The sequence below is a fragment of the Staurois parvus genome, unplaced genomic scaffold (genome assembly GCF_062004578.1).
Source record: "Staurois parvus isolate SC_StPar_1 unplaced genomic scaffold, SC_StPar_1.0 ptg000475l, whole genome shotgun sequence".
NCBI classification, from domain to species: domain Eukaryota; kingdom Metazoa; phylum Chordata; class Amphibia; order Anura; family Ranidae; genus Staurois; species Staurois parvus.
This window is the reverse complement of record NW_028318271.1, coordinates 2,513,381-2,532,747: the sequence shown is the minus strand read 5'-3', so window position 1 is coordinate 2,532,747 and position 19,367 is coordinate 2,513,381. Positions and strand designations below refer to the sequence as shown.

Genomic DNA, 19,367 nt, shown 5'->3' with positions numbered 1-19,367 from the left:
CTAGCTTTGTAACACACCAACAGATGGCAGCACAAGGCTGCACGTACAGTCACAGGGAGCACCAAACTTCATAAGTCAGTGTGCCAAAAGACATCATCCTGTGTACACTGGGAGCTGTACAACCGGTGCTGTTCTGACCACATTTATTACCACATCTGCTATTTCATCATGGACAGCAAGTTAAAACAAAGAGCAAACGTGAAATGATGAGAACAATCCACAAAATTGCTGCCATTGTCGGTGTGTCATACGGAACAATCCAGGCAATCCTCATGTGTGATTTGAACATGCACCAAGTTCGTCCCCAGGCTGCTGACTCCGCACCGCATTGAAGTCTGTCAGAACTCTGTCGGCGTGCGTGGATGACCCATCCTTCATGTACAGTTTTCACTCTCAAATTCACACTTGCTCTTTGTTGTAACTTGCTGTCCATGATGAAATAGCAGATGTGGTAACGCATGTGGCCAGATTAGCACCAGTTGCACAGCTCCCGATGTACACAGGATGATGTCTTTTAGCACACTGACTTTTGGAGGTCGGTGCTCCCTGTGCGTGCAGCCTTGTGCTGCCATCTGTTGGCGTGTTACAAAACTAGTCTTGAAACGTCTTGATACCACCTTGTATGTGTGGTGTCATGCTTCAACCTGCATTTTTGAATTTAGAATTCAGAGTGAATAGGGTTAGCAGCCATTGTTGTTGGCAACACATCAAAATTCATGTTCCATGCCATTGAACTCTATGGGCCACCTAAGGCACTAAAACGCATTTAAAAATGGAAACGGTACTGCAGCTACGAATTGTTGGTTTGCCGTGGACATCAGCCGCTTTATTAGGCCACATTTGTGTAGCTAGCACCAAAAAGACTAAAGCTGCCCAGAGATGGATCAGCGATTTTTATTCGGTCAGCCAACCAGTTGATCGAAAACAACTGAATGGATTCCCCAAGGGCTTTTTTTTCTCAGAGAATAGATGCAGGAACTCCTCCATTCGAAATCACTTCTTGTATCCTCCCCTCTACCCACCACTGAGCACCGTCCCTTGGTTCCTCCCCCTACCCACCTCTGAGCACCGTCCCTTGGTTCCTCCCCCTACCCACCTCTGAGCACCGTCCCTTGGTTCCTCCCCCTACCCACCTCTGAGCACCGTCCCTTGGTTCCTCCCCCTACCCACCTCCCAGTACTATCCCTTTATAGAGAATACATGGCCAAGTATCATTTTGTGGAATTTGTATGGAATTTGTTAATGATAACAAGAAAAGCAGTAAAATAGATCCCCTGTAGCCAGCAGCAATAGGCCCCCCAAAACATAAAAATTCCACCCCACCAACAATAGACCCCCAGCAGTAATAACAGATCTCCCAGCAGCCAACAAAAACATCCCCCCCCTCAACAGTAGATCCGTTCCAGCAATAATATATCCCCCACCAGCAACAACAGACCTACCCAGCAAAAATAGACCCCCATCAACAGTAGATCCCTTCCAGCAATAATATATCCCCACCGGCAACAATAGACCTACCCAGCAACAATATACCCCCAGCAGTAATAATAGATCTCACAGCAGCCAACATCAATAGACTCTCCAGCAGCCAGCAAAAATAAACCCCATTCAACAGTAGATCCATTCCAACAATAATATATCCCCCACCAGCAACAACAGACATACCCTGCAACAATCGACCCCCCATCAACAGTAGATCTCTTCCACCAATAATATATCCCTACCAGCAACAATAGACCTACCCAGCAACAATAGACCCCCCATCAACAGTAGATCCCTTACAGCAATAATATATCCCTACCAACAACAATAGACCTACCTAGCAACAATAGTTCACCATGCAAATATAGATCCCCCAGCAGACAGCATCACTAGACCCTCCAGCACACCCCAGCACCCCTTGCCATTACTGTATATACATTCAGTGCTGGAGGTACCAGAACTGCGTTCCCTCTCGTTTCCGCTGAAAAAAGCCCTGGATTCCCCCATCCACACAAGCAAGATGGATGGGGGAAACCTCCCTGCTGTGTCATTGTATTCTGGCAGTGGTAGGAATACATACATGAATATAATTTTTTTTAAACTGGAGGTTAGTGACACATTAATGAGAATTTAACCCTTGCATTTCAGGAGTGGGGGGCACTGCAAGCTTTCAGCTTCCGCATGCTGTTAGCAATGTATTTGGATTTAGCACACGTTAAAATGCCAAGAAAGTTTTAGGTTGTCTTCAAAAGGTAACAATGAAAAGACACGCTACAATCTCACTACATTTTCTATCCATAATGAGACTTCTTTGTTCCCAGAAGCACAATTGGGGCCATATTTAGCTGGAGACAGCCATGTAACAACAGGAACCCTCTTAGAAATTAGAGACATCTGGTCACCCTTTGGCAGCCCTGGGTGGCTTCTTATACGGCTTTGCTTCGTCAGCGGAGTTATTCCATAATTAGATAAGAAGCTTGGAATCTCAGGCTGGCATCCTGGCCTCCTCTCCAGTATTATCCGCTCTGCTATCTCCTTTCCTGTCCTCTTATCCTCCTCTTTGTGCTGTGTAAGATAGGACTTATCCTACTCATCAGGATAATGACCGGCTGCCAGTTCAGCTTTTGTCTTCTCACCAGTGCCAGACGTACTCTTCATGGTGTCATTTAGGATTCCATTAAATATAGGCTTTTAGTGAAGGTTACAATGTACAATCTACCTAATAACTAATATGCATAAACCAGCCGTGAAATCAAAGACGGGGTACACCAGGATAAGGGTGACATAGGTGTCTATGTAGGCCAGTGGTGGTCAACTTAAACATTTTAGAGAACCTCTAATGCAACCTCACAATAGCAGAGCATGTTTGCACCTCAGTGCTATAGAGTTTTGGCCTTTCTGCATTTCTTGCATAATGAAAAATTTAGAGTACAATAACCCCAGCATTGGTGTCAGTGGATGCGATAATAACCTCCAGCATTGGTGTCAATGGATGTAATAATAAACTCCTGCATTGGTGTCAGTGGATGCGATAATAACCCCCAGCATTGGTGTCAGTGGACGCGATAATAACCTCCAGCATTGGTGTCAGTGGATGCAATAATAACCTCCAGCATTGGTGTCAGTGGATGCGATAATAACCCCCAGCATTGGTATCAGTGGACGCGATAATAACCTCCAGCATTGGTGTCAGTGGATGCAATAATAACCTCCAGCATTGGTGTCAGTGGATGCGATATTAACCACCAGCATTGGTGTCAGTGGATGTGATAATAACCTCCATCATTGGTGTCAGTGGATATGATAATAACCTCCAGCATTGGTGTCAGTGGATGCGATAATAACCTTCAGCATTGGTGTCAGTGGATGCGATAATAACCCCCAGCATTGGTGTCAGTGGATGTGATAATAACCTCCAGCATTGGTGTCAGTGGATATGATAATAACCTCAAGCATTGGTGTCAGTGGATGCGATAATAACCTCCAGCATTGGTGTCAGTGGATGCGATAATAACCTCCAGCATTGGTGTCAGTGGATGCGATAAAAACCTCCAGCATTGGTGTCAGTGGATGCGATAATAACCTCCAGCATTGGTGTCAGTGGATGCGATAATAACCTCCAGCATTGGTGTCAGTGGATGCGATAATAACCTCCAGCATTGGTGTCAGTGGATGCGATAATAACCTCCAGCATTGGTGTCAGTGGATGCGATAATAACCTCCAGCATTGGTGTCAGTGAATGCGATAATAATTCCCAGTATTGGTGTCAGTAGATGCAGTAATAAATCCCAACATTGGTGCCAGTGTACACACTGATAACCCCCAGTATTGGTGTCAGTGAATGCAATAATAACTCCCAACATTGGTTTAGCTGTATGCAATAATAACACCTTGCATTGGTGTCAGTGTATGTAATAATAGCCTCCAGCATTGGTGTTAGTGGACATAGTGGTAACCCCCATCATTGATGCCAGTGGACACAATAATAACTCCACCCATATTGGTGTCAGTGGATGTGATAATAATCTCCAGCATTGGTTTCAGTAGACATAGTGATAACCCCCAGCATTGGTGTCAGTGGATGCAGTAATAACTCCCAAAATTGGTGTCAGTGGCACAGTGATAACCCCTAGTATTGGTGTCAATGAATGCAATATTGACTCTAAACATTGGTGTCAGTGGATGCAGTAATAGCCCACAGCATTGGTGTCAGTGGATGCAATAATAGCCCACAGCATTGGTGTCAGTGGATGCAATAATAGCCCACAGCATTCGTGTCAGTGGATGCAGTGATAACCCCCAACATTGGTGTCAGTGGCAGTGAAAGTTAAAAATATAACCCCCTGATCCCACCCTGCATTTGCGGTGATGGCAGTGAAATGTAACGTGTTAGGCTCCAGGGATATGGGCTTCACATTGCTGTCGGTGAACAAAATTCTATTATATTTCATAAAGGTTATTTGATGCTTGTGCTTGTCATTGGTTATGTAATTGGGGTTCTTCCTCAAAACATATCATATCATATGTGTAGATCCTAGCAACGATCCTGCCAGAAATCTAGTGAGCTGATAATTTTCCGTACACTCTGCCTGTTATGGGTGTTAGAAGTTGCATTGTTTACAGCTACGTGGACTACAGAACACCTCCCCACTATGTTATGCACATGAGGAAACAGGAGATACTCTGTATTTGCAACACTCTTTGCCCTAGGGTGATAACTCACCTCCTCCACCGGTACAGTAACGGACTAAACATTACCACCCTAGAACAGGAATTCGGTTATGCTTAGTTCAAACAGGTAACAAAGGGGCAGTAAAAACAAGTGGTTGATCTCCTAGATTGTAAGCTCCAAGGAGCAGGCCCTCCTATCCCTCTTGTATTGAACTGTATTGTTGCTGTATTGTCTCCCATTATATTGTAAAGCGCTGAGCAAACTGTTGGCGCTATATAAATCCTGTATAATAATAATAATTTGTATTTTTACCCCTTCCTGATTGCCTGCCTTCAAATTAACATGCAGCTATTCGGGTCCGTTCACATGATTTGTGTTCCGAATTTAACTTGGCATGTTGCATTTGGTAGGTGGTCCCACTTGCCAAACATGCCCAATGAAGTCACTGGGACTGCACTGTGCCAAACATTGGCAATGTGGTTGTGGATTGGTATTTCAACATTAAAATCCCCTAGGACCAGATGGTAGTATTGCTTCTTGAACACCTGCAAACTGCTACTCAGCTGCCTCTGAAAAACGATCCACCAAGGATTGCTTTTCAGAGGAGCAATAAAGCTCTCCACCCATGTGAAAAGGGCCTTACTGGAGGGATCACCAGGTGAAAATAGAGGGGGGAAACAATTAAAATAGGAAAACTAATTCAGCCACCACCTGTAAGGATTGGTAGGTTGCAGTATAGGACATGTATGTCTCCTAGATTGTAAGCTCCAAGGAGCAGAGCCTTCCTAACCCTCTTGTATGGAACTGTATTGTTGCTGTATTGTCTCCCTTTATTATTGTAAAGCGCTGAGCAAACTGCTGGCACATAATAAATCCTGTATAATAATAATAATGTTTGGGTTCATACACTTGAATCTTCTATTCATCTTACAGGATGGGAACACTCCTCTGCTGATCTCAGTGCAGCACGGCCACCTAGAAGCCTGCAAGTGTCTCCTGGATCATAAAGCGGATGTGAACATTCCAGACAAGAATGGAAAGTAAGTAAATCTTCATTCTGCGTGTTGGAAGAATGTTCTATATTCTATAATGACTATACAGTGCCGTCTGTAGCAGGCTGGAGAGATCCTTCTCTGGCCATGACAGTTATTTACTTATTTCAGGTACTTATATAGCGCCGTCAATTTACACAGCACTTTACATATATATTGTACATTCACATCAGTCCCTAACCCTCAAGGGGTGTACAATCTAAGGTCCCTAACTTACATTCATACATACACATATTAGAATGTAAAGTGTTCCGGTGACACTGTCTTACCCCAGGTTCACACGTAAGCGGTTTCCGCAGCGTTTTGCAGAAACGCACAGCAGTCCATTTAACATGATTTCCTATGGGACAGGTTCACATCTCCGCGTTTTCACCCGGTGCGTTTTTTGGAAAGGGTCAGGGACTTTTTTAAATGCAAAACTTTGTATTTTTGGTTCTATAGACTTCAATGGAGAAGCTCCAGAAAAGCATGTAGCGTGTTTTTGAGGCGTTTTGCCTTTTAATCTGTCCAGCAACAAGTTGAAGAAACAAAAAAAAAAAAAAACCACACAAAACGCATCAAAAACGTGTCAAAAACGCATGTGCAAAAACGCAGAATGCACTGCAGAAATGGATCAAACTCAAACTGCATAGGTGTGAACCTAGCCTTATAACCACTTTAACTGTGTGCCTGAAAAGGGTATGTGTGCTGCTTTTACTAACAGGATCTGGCTGTCTTTTCTCCCTGAACTCAGTGTTGATTTCAGGGAGAAGACACAGATCGCTCTTCTGTGTTTGGTATTCGGTGTTCTGGGTGTTTCAGATGGTATACACGTGTACCTGAAAATACGCAAGTGTACAATCCAGACGCACACGTTCCTGCGTTAAAAATGGCTGTATGTATAAGTGAGTGCTGCAGCAACCGTTGGCTGGAACTGAACAGAATCAGCATGGGAGAATGTCACCAGCACACCGAGGATCACCAATATGGGTCCAAAAGTTTTAATGAACGCTCACATAATTACAGCAAGGCAACGTTTCGGAGTCTCACAGGGCCCCTTCATCAGTCATGTGACCCCTGAACACATGGGCACATGCCTGATGAAGGGGTCCTGCGAGCCTCCGAAACGTTTAAAACGTTTGGACCTATATTATTGATCCTCGGTGTGCTGGTAACATTCTCCCTTCCTGAAAATGTACTTGTAGGTCGCAGTGCCTGTCTGTGCCGCCCGCTAGCAGTAAATGTTCTCTTAGCGGGGGGCAAGTGTTTAATGACAGCTCAGAGTCTGCTGGGGCTGCTGACATCACATCCCAGATGGGGGCACCCAGCAGCCATTTCAGGACTGCTGAGTGTATACACATGGAAGGCTTTTATATGTAAAAAAAATGGCACAAAAATACATGAAATGTACAAATACGATTGTTTTTGAAATGAATGGTCTGGTGGCAGGACCTCTGTCCTTTAGATTCCCAATACAGGTGTACCTCAGTTTACGAACGCCTCGGTTAACGTAATTTTCAATTTAGGAATAAATATCCATTGAAAATATTGCCTCGGTTACAATTTTTTTTCGCAATATGAACAGATTAATTGGTTTTTTAAGGCATTTACAAAATTTTTTTTAATCATGTCCCTGTACAGTACTATGCCTTTAAAGTGCACTTTATAAAGAGTTTTGAACTGATAAGACTTTTTTTTTTACTTTTTTCTGACCTCTGGAACGGATTAATTGGTTTTCAATGCATTTGCAAATTTTATTTTTTATCATGTCCCTGTACAGTACTATGCCTTTAAAGTGCACTTTATAAAGAGATTTGAACAGGTAAAAGACTTCTTTTTTCAGACCTCCGGGAAGGGATTAATTGGTTTTCATTGCATACCTATGGGACACCGCTTATTCTATTACGAATTTCTCGCAATACGAAAAGTCCCGCAGAATTCGTAAACCGAGGTACGCCTGCAAATGTGTAGGCGACAGTTCAGGTTACGTAAAAATCCCTATATCGCATTCTGAGCGGTCCCATGGATCGCATGTCCTCTCATCTCCCTGATAAGGGTCAGATAATGAGCAGTCACTGTTTACAGATACACATTGTCTCATGGAGGAGGAATTTCATCGCTCAGCTTGAGGTATGTTTTTAAAGGATTGTGTTGGAGTTGGGCAGTCTGCACTTTATTTTGGAAGGATTAATGGCTGTTTAAAATAGATGACTTATTGTTCGGTCTCATATATCTTCCTAGCTGATGAAACGGTTGAATTTTTGCATTCTTTATCCGTGAGTAAACTCGCTCCAAAGAATGTGAACGTGTTCCTGCCTAAAATTCTCATTTAAAAATAGAAAATGGCATTGGCAGGCAAGCAGGCATATATGGATAAAAATAGGAAAATAAGTATGTGGATTTTTGAGATTGAAACATTTATCTACATGCAACATAGGAATGCAGAGGCTCATTACATACACACAGGGGAACATTACTCTCTGGGTATACTTAACCACTGTGCATCGGCTGGAGCCAGCACCTTAACCACTTGCCCTCCAGAGGATTTACCCCCCTCCCTGACCAGGCCATTTTTTAATATACAGTTCTGCTTTACTTTAACTGACAATTGCGCGGTCATGCAACGCTGTACATAAATGGACGTTTAGGTCATTTTTTTCCACAAATAGAGCTTTCTTTTGGTGGTATTTGATCGCCTTTGCATTTTTTTTTCTTTATTTATTTCAGGTACTTACATAGCGCTGTCAATTTACACAGTGCTTTACATATATATTGTACATTCACATCAATCAGAAAAAAAAAACAATATTTTTGACTTTTTGCTATAAAACATCCAGTAAAAAAATGTAGGGGCTCCACGGGACTCTACTAGGCAGTGTAGCCACCTGAAAGTCAGAATCATAGGAAAGAGGATTTTTCAGATACAGAATGCCTAGCAATGGCAGCTTTCAATAAGAAGCACACAGCACACATTGGAAGTTCTGAGGTCTTTTGCCTAATTTATGTAAAATTACAAGGATAGCTAAGACTAACCTGTCCAAATGACAATAATTCTGCTGTGCCATTTCACTGCAGAATAAACATCGTTGTCACCCTATTAAAGTAAGCCCTGGTTCATACTGAAAGAGTTGCATGTCAGCACGACTTCAGGTGCGATTTGGCAGACATCTGTGCGACTTCATGAACAGATGTCTGTGCAAGTCGCAGTTGAAATCGCAAAAAGTAGTGCAAGAACTACTTTCAAAATCGGTGCAGAGAATAGGGTGCAACTTGTCATGCAATTTGAAACTGTCAAAACGCATGACAAGTCGCATCAGTGTGAACCAGGGCTAAGTTGAAAGAGAATGGATCCACTGGCAGGATCAACAGGTGATAAAATCATGTTACAGGTGTGACTGCACACGGGTCCAGGAATGACTGCTTCCATCGAAGGTTAATCATACAGGTGTATGACAGATCTCCTATACCATCGTTCAGTACATTTCACACTGGAGAAGTAGTTCCTCTAGTAATCTATGTATATGTCAGCACATAGACACTAATTGGCATAGCAGTAAAATAAAGACTAATCATTGCATTTATGCTTTCAGCACCACGCTGTAGATCTTTAGTTGATATAAAAAGAGTTGTGTAACATGTAGGTGTATATTAAAAAGTCAGGATGTGCATAGATAACACCTCAGTAGGGCCATAACTCCAGGTCTGGATGATCCTAAAAAAATATTTATCTACAATTTTCAATAGTTACACTTTTTTGCATATTATTTCTAATCCAAGAATTGGAAAACCAACTTTACAAGTTTTACATACCACAAAAAATGATCAAACTGAGAATGCTTTGCTGTGTTTTTTTGGAGAATGAGTTCCCCCCCCCCATATGTAGGATGAGATCACTTGGCATGCAAGAACCACGGGTGTCACGTTGAAGAGTACTGTAGTAATAAAACATATCAATTAATATGGTGTCTTTTACATTAACCTCCCTAACGGTATGATTATTTCAGATTTTTGGTGCTGAAAGCGGTACCATTTTTTTGCATGGAAATATGTATTTTTTTTATTGTAGGCTGTAATTTTTAGGAAAAACTCACTGAAATCTGTCCGAACAAGAGTCTAGTAAACATCCCGGGTATGATAAAATTTGAAACACAAAATCATAAATTATAATTTAATAAATAATCATAAAAATAATAAAAAATTTAATTCAATAATATAATCAAACCAAAAACACTGAAATGTGAAATAGAGCGCCAAGTTCGCACATTGCTGAGCTCAGTCGCAAAATCGTTTTCAGTTTCTGATGACGAATTTCCCCCACGAATCATTATCACTCAATTCTGTAAGTGGTTCTGATTTACTATCGCTGTTCTCTAGCTGATCTAAACCGCTTTTGACCTAAAGGGACACTTTTTGGACGCCATGGACATTTCTCAGTTTACAGGCAGAAAGAACAGACAAAATGCAGGCAGGGTACAGGACAAAGCACTAGGGACAATATGTATGTGAAATAGGTTGAAACAGCAATGTTTTACTGTGTAAAATGAAAAAAAAAAAAAATAACATTTTTTAAAATTTTTAAATTTCCCGCCGCCGGCGGCGGCGGCGCCCGTACGTCCCGACGTCACAGGGACAGGACACAGAAGCCGGATGCCGGCATCGGCCGGAGGAGATGGCCGGGGACGCTGCAGGGGACACATCGTGGGAGCGCAGGGTAAGGTAAGTGAAGAACACATGCCGGAGCAGCGCCGCATGGTATTCCCGAGTGTAGCTCGGGGTTACCGCTTTTGGTACTGAAATGTTACCCCGAGCTACACTCGGGAATACCGCCAAGGAGGTTAATGTCCCAGTGTAAAGGAAATGTTGACCAATGTCAGTCCTAAAGTCCTCCATGTCTTTGCAAATGAGTCCTGTACAATAGCATAGGTCAGGTAAATGGAGGCCATTAAAAGCATTTTGTTTTTATTGAAAAGTTTATATTTTGACTTTGCTTTAGGCCTAATTCACACCGCCGTACCAATACGTACGCCTGTGCAAAGGACTAGCTTCAGGCACCAGGGATGCAACGGTGTTCCATTCAGGGGCATGCAAGCAGCCTCTTGAAATCAGGGACAGGTGGCTGGCTGCATGGACCAGCATGGATCACCTGGGGCATCACCGAGTCCACCCCTGTGCAGGTCCGATGCACAGATCAGGACACAGTTGGACTGCGTGTCAATCCATCCATCACATTTGCACTGACGTGTTTAGGAATCGGACCCGCACAGACACTATGGGGTAGATTTAAAAAAACGGGGGACACACGGAATCTGGAATCGGCTTCTAACTTCAGCTTGTTCAATTAAAGTGGTATTAAAGGTTCTGCTTTTTAAATTTAAAAATAACAAACACATCATACTTACCTGCTCTGTGTAGTGGTTTGGCACAGAGCAGCCCCGATCCTCTTCTTCTTGGGTACCACGCCGGTTGCTCCTGGCTTCCTCCCTTGATCAGTGCCCCCAGTAGCAAGCCTCTAGCTATGGGGGCACTTGTGCGTGCTTGCTTCTGAGCCTGGCTCTATACATCCATAAGACACATAGAGCCACGGCTCTGCCCTGCTTCCCACTGTCTCCTCATTGGCTGTGATTGATAGCAGTGGGAGCCAATGGCTTCCACTGCTGACTCAGCCAATGAGGATAGGGAGTCTCGACACAGCGGAGGCTCCCGTGAACAGCGCTGGATTGAGAGGGAGCTCAGGTGAGTATTAAGGGGGCTGTGTGGGAAGCAGCACACAGAAGGTTTTTTTTTACCTTCATACATAAAATGCCTGAAGGTCAAAAACCTTCAGCCTTTACAATCACTTAAAGGATTGACAATAAAACCTGGAAGCTAATTGGTTTCGAAGCACCAGATTTTGCTCTCTCCAATTTTTGTAAATACCCCCCTGTGTTTATGTCCCTGTCTTTGCAGCATGCCGCCTTCTCCAAACCTAAGGGTGTACTGTGGAATTAGAGTGGAATTAATTTAAAGTGTATGTCAAGCCAAAACATTTTTTTTTTCTAGTTTTAGATGGAGTTGGGGGAAGGATTACTGCTTCTGTCTGGTTTTAACCGCTATCCAAGACTCTGTTAGTGAACTTTGTTCTAACTTCCTGTCCTGGTGGCAACATTTTAAGTGCTGTCAAATGAGGTCCAAGTCCTAGACGAATGAGAGATCTAAAGAGAAATAGATTTTGTGCTGGTCTGCCAAGTTCTTCCATTGTCATCCACACAGCTGTAGTCAATGGGGGACATTTACTAAAGCTGGAAAGTGCAAAATCTGGTGCAGCTCTGCATAGAAACCAATCAGCTTCCAGGTTTTTTTTTGCCAAAGCTTAATTGAACAAGCTGAAGCTAGAAGCTGATTGGCTACCATGTGCAGCTGCACCAGATTTTGCACTCTCCAGTTTTAGTAAATCAACCCCAATGTGTCCAACCCCCTTGTAGCCAGTTTCCCTCTTCGCCTGGTTCCTTCGATCTTCCCACACATTATTTCCTTCTCCAGTGAACTCCCTCTTCTGACAGTATGACCAAAATGAGAGAACACTTTACCAAATACAATTAGAGAAAATCTTCAACAGGGACAAAGACAGCGATAATAACTTAAAGGGTTTTAATTTTTTCTGTACTACTAAGGAAAAACTGGAGAGGGTTCTCCTCACTTCCTGTCCCGTAAAACCATTGTCTCTAGGACAGGAAACAAGCTTCCTAATGAACACCTGGATAGCAGTAAAAACCAGACGGGTTCTAATAGTCCTCCACTCCATCAAACCGTTGGCTGGATATACGCTTCAGATATGTTTTGTTTTGCAGCAATCTGTAGGAATTTGTCAGGGCCACACCAGGGTTCAGTAGGTGTGATGATCAGTTCTTGAACTGTGTTGGCCTGATGTTCTCATTGTTCCTCTTCCAGGTCTCCTCTGATGTTGGCATGTGAAGCAGGACAGTTGAATATGGTGGATCTTTTGGTGCATAGGGGAGCCAACCTGACACTAACAGATGCCTTGGGCCATGATGTCATTCAGTACGCCAGAATGTCAGCAAATCCTCACATCCTTACTCTTCTCCTATCCAAAATGAGCCATGAGACTGGTATGTGAAGCCAGGCACTATGGATGTAATAGATCTCCCACTTCCTTACATCTCTTATGCCTCTCTGACGCCAACTGGTCATTTGGTAGTCCTAGAATTTGCCATGTATGTAGTAAACTCTAGACTCATATTCTATTCACTCTTTTTTTTTTTTCACCTACTTGAAATATTTGCTGTCAATTTTTGTTTACTTAGTTACTAGTGTATTTCACCCATTTCATCATCCTTTGGTTTTCTGTCTTCTTTTAGGCCTGGTTCAAACTGATGCAATTTCAGATGCGACAGCAGTTTAAGGGCCTCCCACTGCACCTGCATTGGGAACCTTTTATCTATTAAGATTGGAGGGTTTTATAACCTGCCACCTGACCCTAAAGGAAATTATAGAGCCATTTGGGGTCCCTATATAAAAGGGTCTCTCCATCCTTCCTTATTGCAAACTTTTTTATGTGGAGGGTCACCTTTTTATGCAAAGGGAGACAGTTAATGTTAAACTGTTATGCTTGCTTTTAAATATGGCTTGAGCTGTAATAGCTGAGGTGCTTTGTGGTTATTGAGTGATTCTTTAATGGATTCAAGTTTATAAGCTATTCGTTGAATATTTAAACATTTGAAAACCAATAATAAAAGGTCACGGCCAATATTTTCCAAACAAAATTTAGACGTGTATCTATTGCATTTCCATTTCAAATACATACTGTAGCTGCTTGCAATCCCATATGCAGACCACATGCAAAGCACAACCAAAGTTGCATCAGAGTCACACTACATAATCACACTGAAAATCAAGTCATAATTGCATTACAGTAACGTGAACCTAGACTTAACCTCTGCCCACAGATCCTAATTCTTGGCTGGTAATGCAGGGTCCACCACAGTGCAAGTCACCTGCACCCCAGAAAAGAAGCAGTACATTGTGTTTTTGTATTTTTTATAACAAATTCACCTGAGCTGTACAAAGGCACTTTCTGAATGAAGATTAACCAGACAATGTCACACTTTACCTCTATAGAGCATTACTTTTTTCTTTTACTTTTTTCAGACAAACGTCTTTTTTCACACCCTGTAACATCATCACTAAGCTTGTAAAATTCTTGCCACTGGGAGATCAGTTAGTACTAACATATTGGTAAACAGAGTAAAAAAGTGAGCGCTAATCAGTTCAGCAGCTGTACACTCAAGGCAACCAGTAAAATCTCAATAAATAGTATCAAAGAAATAGTGCAGCGCTTAAATTAATAATCCTCAGTAATTCCCGATCAGTGGATGTTCCTCAATAAGGAATGTAAGAAATGCCCACTCACCGGAATTACACTTGATACAGTGCAGTGTATGAATATTATTCCCTGGTGTCACTGGAAGTGTACATCTGGTTCAGCCCTTGGAAGAGTATCCCTCTTTAGATCAGGCAGGTCCAGGATCACAGCAATTTAGGCTCCGACACAGAGTTCCCCTTAAGGGATGTATGGGTGTTACTTTTACAGTAGTAGAAACCTCCCACTCTGGATGGATTCGGAGTAACACAGCTTCTCCTTGCTCTTGTTTCACATGTGTGTTTCTCTATGCTCACCTAGGTGTACACTTCCAGTGACACCAGGGAATAATATTCATACGCTGCACTGTATCAAGTGTAGTTCCGGTGAGTGGGCATTTCTTACATTCCTTATTGAGGAACATCCACTGATCGGGAATTACTGAGGACTATTAATTTAAGCGCTGCACTATTTCTTTGATACTCTTTAGTACTAACATATGCATAACTCCCAGAACTACATCTCCCGAAAGCCCTTTCCCTATACACGGTGAAATTTATTTACTATAACTGGAGAGTGCACAATCAGGCTCACTTCTGCATATTTACCAATCAGTTTCCAGGTTTTATTGCCAAAGCTTAACTGAACAAGCTGAGGGTACAAGCTGATTGGTTTCTATGTAGAAGTGAGCCTCATTTTGCACTCCAGCTTCAGTAAATAAATCTTGGTGTGTGGCCAGGCTCTTGAGAATCAAGGCAAGCAATGTTGTTTTGCTGGGAAGGTAACAATTGTATACATTTCAGCAGGAAGGGCTGACAACATTGCTTAGGATTTCAGTGTAGCAAAGGAAGCATTGTCAGCCAACAACAGGACGTAGGGGGTCACTGGGTTTCATGCAGGATTAACAGTCACTTGCAAGGATAAAACATAGGAAAATGTGTGTGTACTGTAGAGATCTACTTAAAATGTGTACATTTTGCCCAGACATACCCTTTAACTGAATTTCACCTTGTTTTTCTACACAGGACTAAAAAGCCCGACCAAGCCATTGCAGGTACTTATATCAGTGATTCTAAAATGTTTATTCATGTTTTGAATACATTACCTATGTTTGTAATATTGTATAGTTTGTAGCATAATATTAGCAGACCCTCAGTAATATTTCTGCTCAAATCACCCCTTTATGCGTCCATCACAGACTCATTTGTAGGTTTGGATGGAGTAGGGAAGTGTTAGCACCTCTATTAAGAGATCTATCCTCTCTGTTGTCCTTTTGATCTCTGAAACACAAAGTGAAATAAAGGTTAATCTTCCAATGAGAAATCTATTTAAAAGTAAAATAAAATTTCGCTGTAAGTCCAGTTCAGTAGCGCTTAAAGTGGTTGTAAAGGCAGAAGGTTTTTACTATCTATTCTACCTTACTATTACTATTCTATCTTTTGCTTGTAGCTCCCCCCCTTATACTTACCTGAGCCCATCTCGATCTAGCAATTTTCACGAGAGCAGGGGCTCTCCTGGCTCTCTGCCGCCTCATTGGCTCAGACACAGCAGCTGGAGCCATTGGCTGCTGTCAATTACAGCCAGTGAGGAGGGAGCTTCAAGAGCAAGTAGCTTTCGTTGGAGGCACTCAGTGAGGTGGGGAGCCCGGAGCGCCAGCAGTGGACCCCAGAAGAGGCGGATCGGGCTGCAATGTGAAAAAAGCTTTACACAGAGCAGGTAAGTATAACAAGTTTGTTATTTAAAAATTAAAAATAGACCTTTACAATCACTTTAAAGTTGCATTGAAGGTCATGGTCTGTGCGTGTTCTGGGGCTAGTAGTTATCGCTGGAAGTATCTCTTCTGATCACAAAACATCGTCAGACTTCTTTACCAATGAAAAGTACAGTAAATCATAATGACCAATCAGAACAATTAATCTTGTACTATTCACAGTAAACTAAAATCTATTTGTTGTTTTTGTTTTGCGCACTTAGCTCATCTTAACTGTGATTTGCACTGCCTTTCCCAATAAACCAATGTTAGTCTAGGAGTTTATATTGTAAATGGTAAATAAAACACAAATGATGCAGCGCTCCTACCATAAAAATTATTCACACATAAATGAATAAGTGAAACAGTGCAAAATTGGTGACACAAATAACATAAACACACAATATTAAATAGTGCCAAACAATCACGTGTGACAGGTGTCAATACGAGGTCCTAAAAGGACCAAATAACATAAATGGTGCCCCAAGTAATCCAATGGGATCAAATAGTGCTCCAAAACGCTTAACACGTGACTTCATCAGGCCTGATGAAGTCACGTGTTAAGCATGACGATACGCGTTGGCGTTGACGCACTTCTGGTCGGGCGCCTTCTTTATTTACATTGGACACCCATGCAAGTACATCTGATCTGAGGTTTGATTTACATGTGATGTACAAGATGATTTTAAATGTGAGCATATTCGATATGTGATACTTTGTTTGGTGAATAAATAGTTTTACACTATGCAAGCATTCACTTATATTTTCTGAGGGATCAAGTGGCTGCAGCCACCTTTTGTGCCTGAAGAGGAGATCTGCTGCCCTGTGAGCCTGTGCTGGAATCTGTACATGAGGGGAGGTCAGTGTGGAGAGCTGTGGAGGATTACCTACTATTAAGGGTCCATCCATGTGTTAGTGATCCTGAAGGCTTTTTGACCCTGTGCGGGTCGCAAGAGGGAGGTGAGCGGGCAATTCAGCCATTTTTGGATATCTCTGCACATTTATCAGCACATTTTTTTCAAGAATTGCTGTGGACTTTATATATTTTTTTTGTATATTGTCAGGTGTTTTTCACCTCATGGGACTTTATATATTTATTCATTTATTCATGTTTGTTTGCATGATCAGTTCTTAATTTATGCGTTTATTGGGATGCACGTGTGTTTTGTGTTATATGGTGGGAACTGATTTTTAGTTCCGGTGGGAGGTTTTGTTAACACATTGAGTCCTGTTGTGACTTGTTTGTTTTGGAGCACTATTTGATCCCATTGGATTATTATTTATGTTATTTGGTCCTTTTAGGACCTCGTATTGACACCTGTCACACGTGATTGTTTGGCACTATTTAATATTGTGTGTTTATGTTATTTGTGTCACCAATTTTGCACTGTTTCACTTATTCATTTATGTGTGAATAATTTTTATGGTACTAGCGCTGCAACATTTGTTTCATTTATATTTTTTGTCTATGGGTATATGACTATATGTAGCAGCTTTACCTTTGTTGGTAGGTATTAGTTTTTAGGTAGGAGCGCAGGAGTTTGTCACATTTATATTGTAAATGGTGTGTTTGTTGCTTGATTTTTGTAGCTTTATTGCTTTACCTTTAGATATATCCATTCTCCTATCTTGAGAACAGCTTTGATTTTGATTCTTGACTTTCTTCCCTCTACATCTAGAGAATGAGTGCATCTTGTAATAATCAAAATCACACAAGATCTGTAAATACTGGTCTGTGAGCTCCCATAGTCCAGGAGTCTATCAGTGGCAGTTTTTGCTATGGCTTTGGAACACTTAAAATTGTCAAAAAGAAAAGATGGTATAAAACAGACATGGTCAGAAGTCTTTGGGCTGATCGTGTGACATGCAATGTTTTCTTCCTGTTTGGACCCTCTGTTATACTGGGCAGTTCTCAATAATGCAAAAAGCGATCTGATGTGACAATGGCATCACTACTCTCTGCATCATTGCATGGATACGGGGTGCTATGCTGATGCCCCTCAAAGGCTGGTCCATGACACCCTGCACTTACAGTATATCCCCAGTCTTTTGGGTTGAATGACATTGGGTGTCATTTAGACCACAAAACTGAGGACATCTAGTGGTGGGAAAGCTTTACCACAGGGAACAGCAGCAAAGAGAAGACAAATATTGCTCCTGCCTCCAAGGGAGCCTTTTAAATAATAGCCCAGAGTTGGACTTTAATCTATGATGCATCAGTATAATGTCTACAATTGGTGACTGTATGTAAATTATACTCTTCTGGACATTTCTGCATGTACAGCGAAGTCTATCAGAGTTGCATGCTTTCATTGTGCCCAAATACTTTTTTTTTTTTTTCACTATTCAGATGGACATAAAGTAGCTATACTGCAACTGTTTGAGGTTACTATTCCTTGGGAAAGCTTTACTCTGCACTAGCAATCAGTAGTGTTTCTTGCCATAGTTCTAGAACTATATAGTCTTGCTCAGTTTCCACTAACCCAACTAACAGCTCACTTTTTCTGGCCTATGAAACTTTCAGCATGATCAAGCGAATAGATTAAGCTCAGACAGAAGCGGAACTCCCAAAAAACGCAAAGCTCCGCCTCCTCCTATCAGCCCTGTACAGGTAATTAAATGAGCATCTTCTGTTAAATACTTGTCTGAAAGATCTTTATTGGTCTTCTTTTTTCCATTTTCATGTGATTTTAGTTTGTTCTCTAGTTTGCATCCAATACATACATTTATAATACCTACACAGACTATATACTGTAGGCATTTTCTAAAATATGAAATAGAGCCTGTACTATAGAGGTTGTGCACAGAAAAGGCAGGCAGAAACCAAGCACTAGTCACCAGTATTACCTGTAGATTCCCTGTGTGAACTGTTTGCAGGTGATTTGGTATCTTGGTAGAGGCAGGGCTTTGCTTCCTCATGTAAGAGCTGCCCCTCTGACGGCTGATGATCTGATGACTGGTGGGGAAATTCAAGAAGCAGAAGGACAAGTGCAGGAATCAGATCCACATAGTGAATGCAGGGTGATTCAAAAGCAGGGGGATTCATGTCTGCTGGTCATCAGGTACAGTTTTCTCTCCAGCAAGCATAACAGCATTGGCATCACCAGATCTCATTTCATAACATGTGAGACTAAGAGTCAATGCCTTAGATCTCACAATGCAGATATACAACTATAAGGCTGTAGGCACAGAAGTGACTGGTCCAGAAGCCAGAAGAGTAGGCACATCTACTTCAGTAGAAGTAGATAAGGTTTCAGCCTTGGTGGTCACTGGGTGTAAATAAATTAGCACTTCTGGTCAGTTTAAGGAGGAATTGTGCCCTATTGCTGGTGTCAGTGGGAGGAATAGTGCCCCATCGTTGGGTTAGTGTCAGTGGAAGGAACGGTATCCAATGATTGGTGTCAGTGGAAAGAATGGTGTCACATCATTGGTGTAAGTGGGAGGAATAGTGTCCCATCATTGGGGTCAGTAAGAGGAATAGTGTCCCACTATTGGTGTCAGTTATAGGAATCGTGCCAGTATCAGTGGAAGAAATAGTGTCCCAAAGGTCTGAATCCGGGCTGCAGTTTGAAGAC

The 19,367-nt window shown here is 42.0% G+C and overlaps 1 protein-coding gene across 3 annotated transcripts in view; it reads left to right on the top strand.

Annotated features, from left to right (window-relative positions):
- Nucleotides 1-19,367, top strand: part of RAI14 (retinoic acid induced 14) — a 269,154-nt gene that overhangs the window by 221,203 nt on the left and 28,584 nt on the right. For 2 of the 3 annotated variants that reach the window (XM_089689445.1, XM_089689446.1), the window contains exons 8-11: nucleotides 5,589-5,695; nucleotides 12,614-12,792; nucleotides 15,068-15,096; nucleotides 18,317-18,403. In XM_089689445.1, coding sequence (XP_089545571.1) covers nucleotides 5,589-5,695; nucleotides 12,614-12,792; nucleotides 15,068-15,096; nucleotides 18,317-18,403 — 402 coding nt within the window. The remainder of the gene's footprint in view (nucleotides 1-5,588; nucleotides 5,696-12,613; nucleotides 12,793-15,067; nucleotides 15,097-18,316; nucleotides 18,404-19,367) is intronic. The other variant, XM_089689447.1, reaches the window with a different exon arrangement.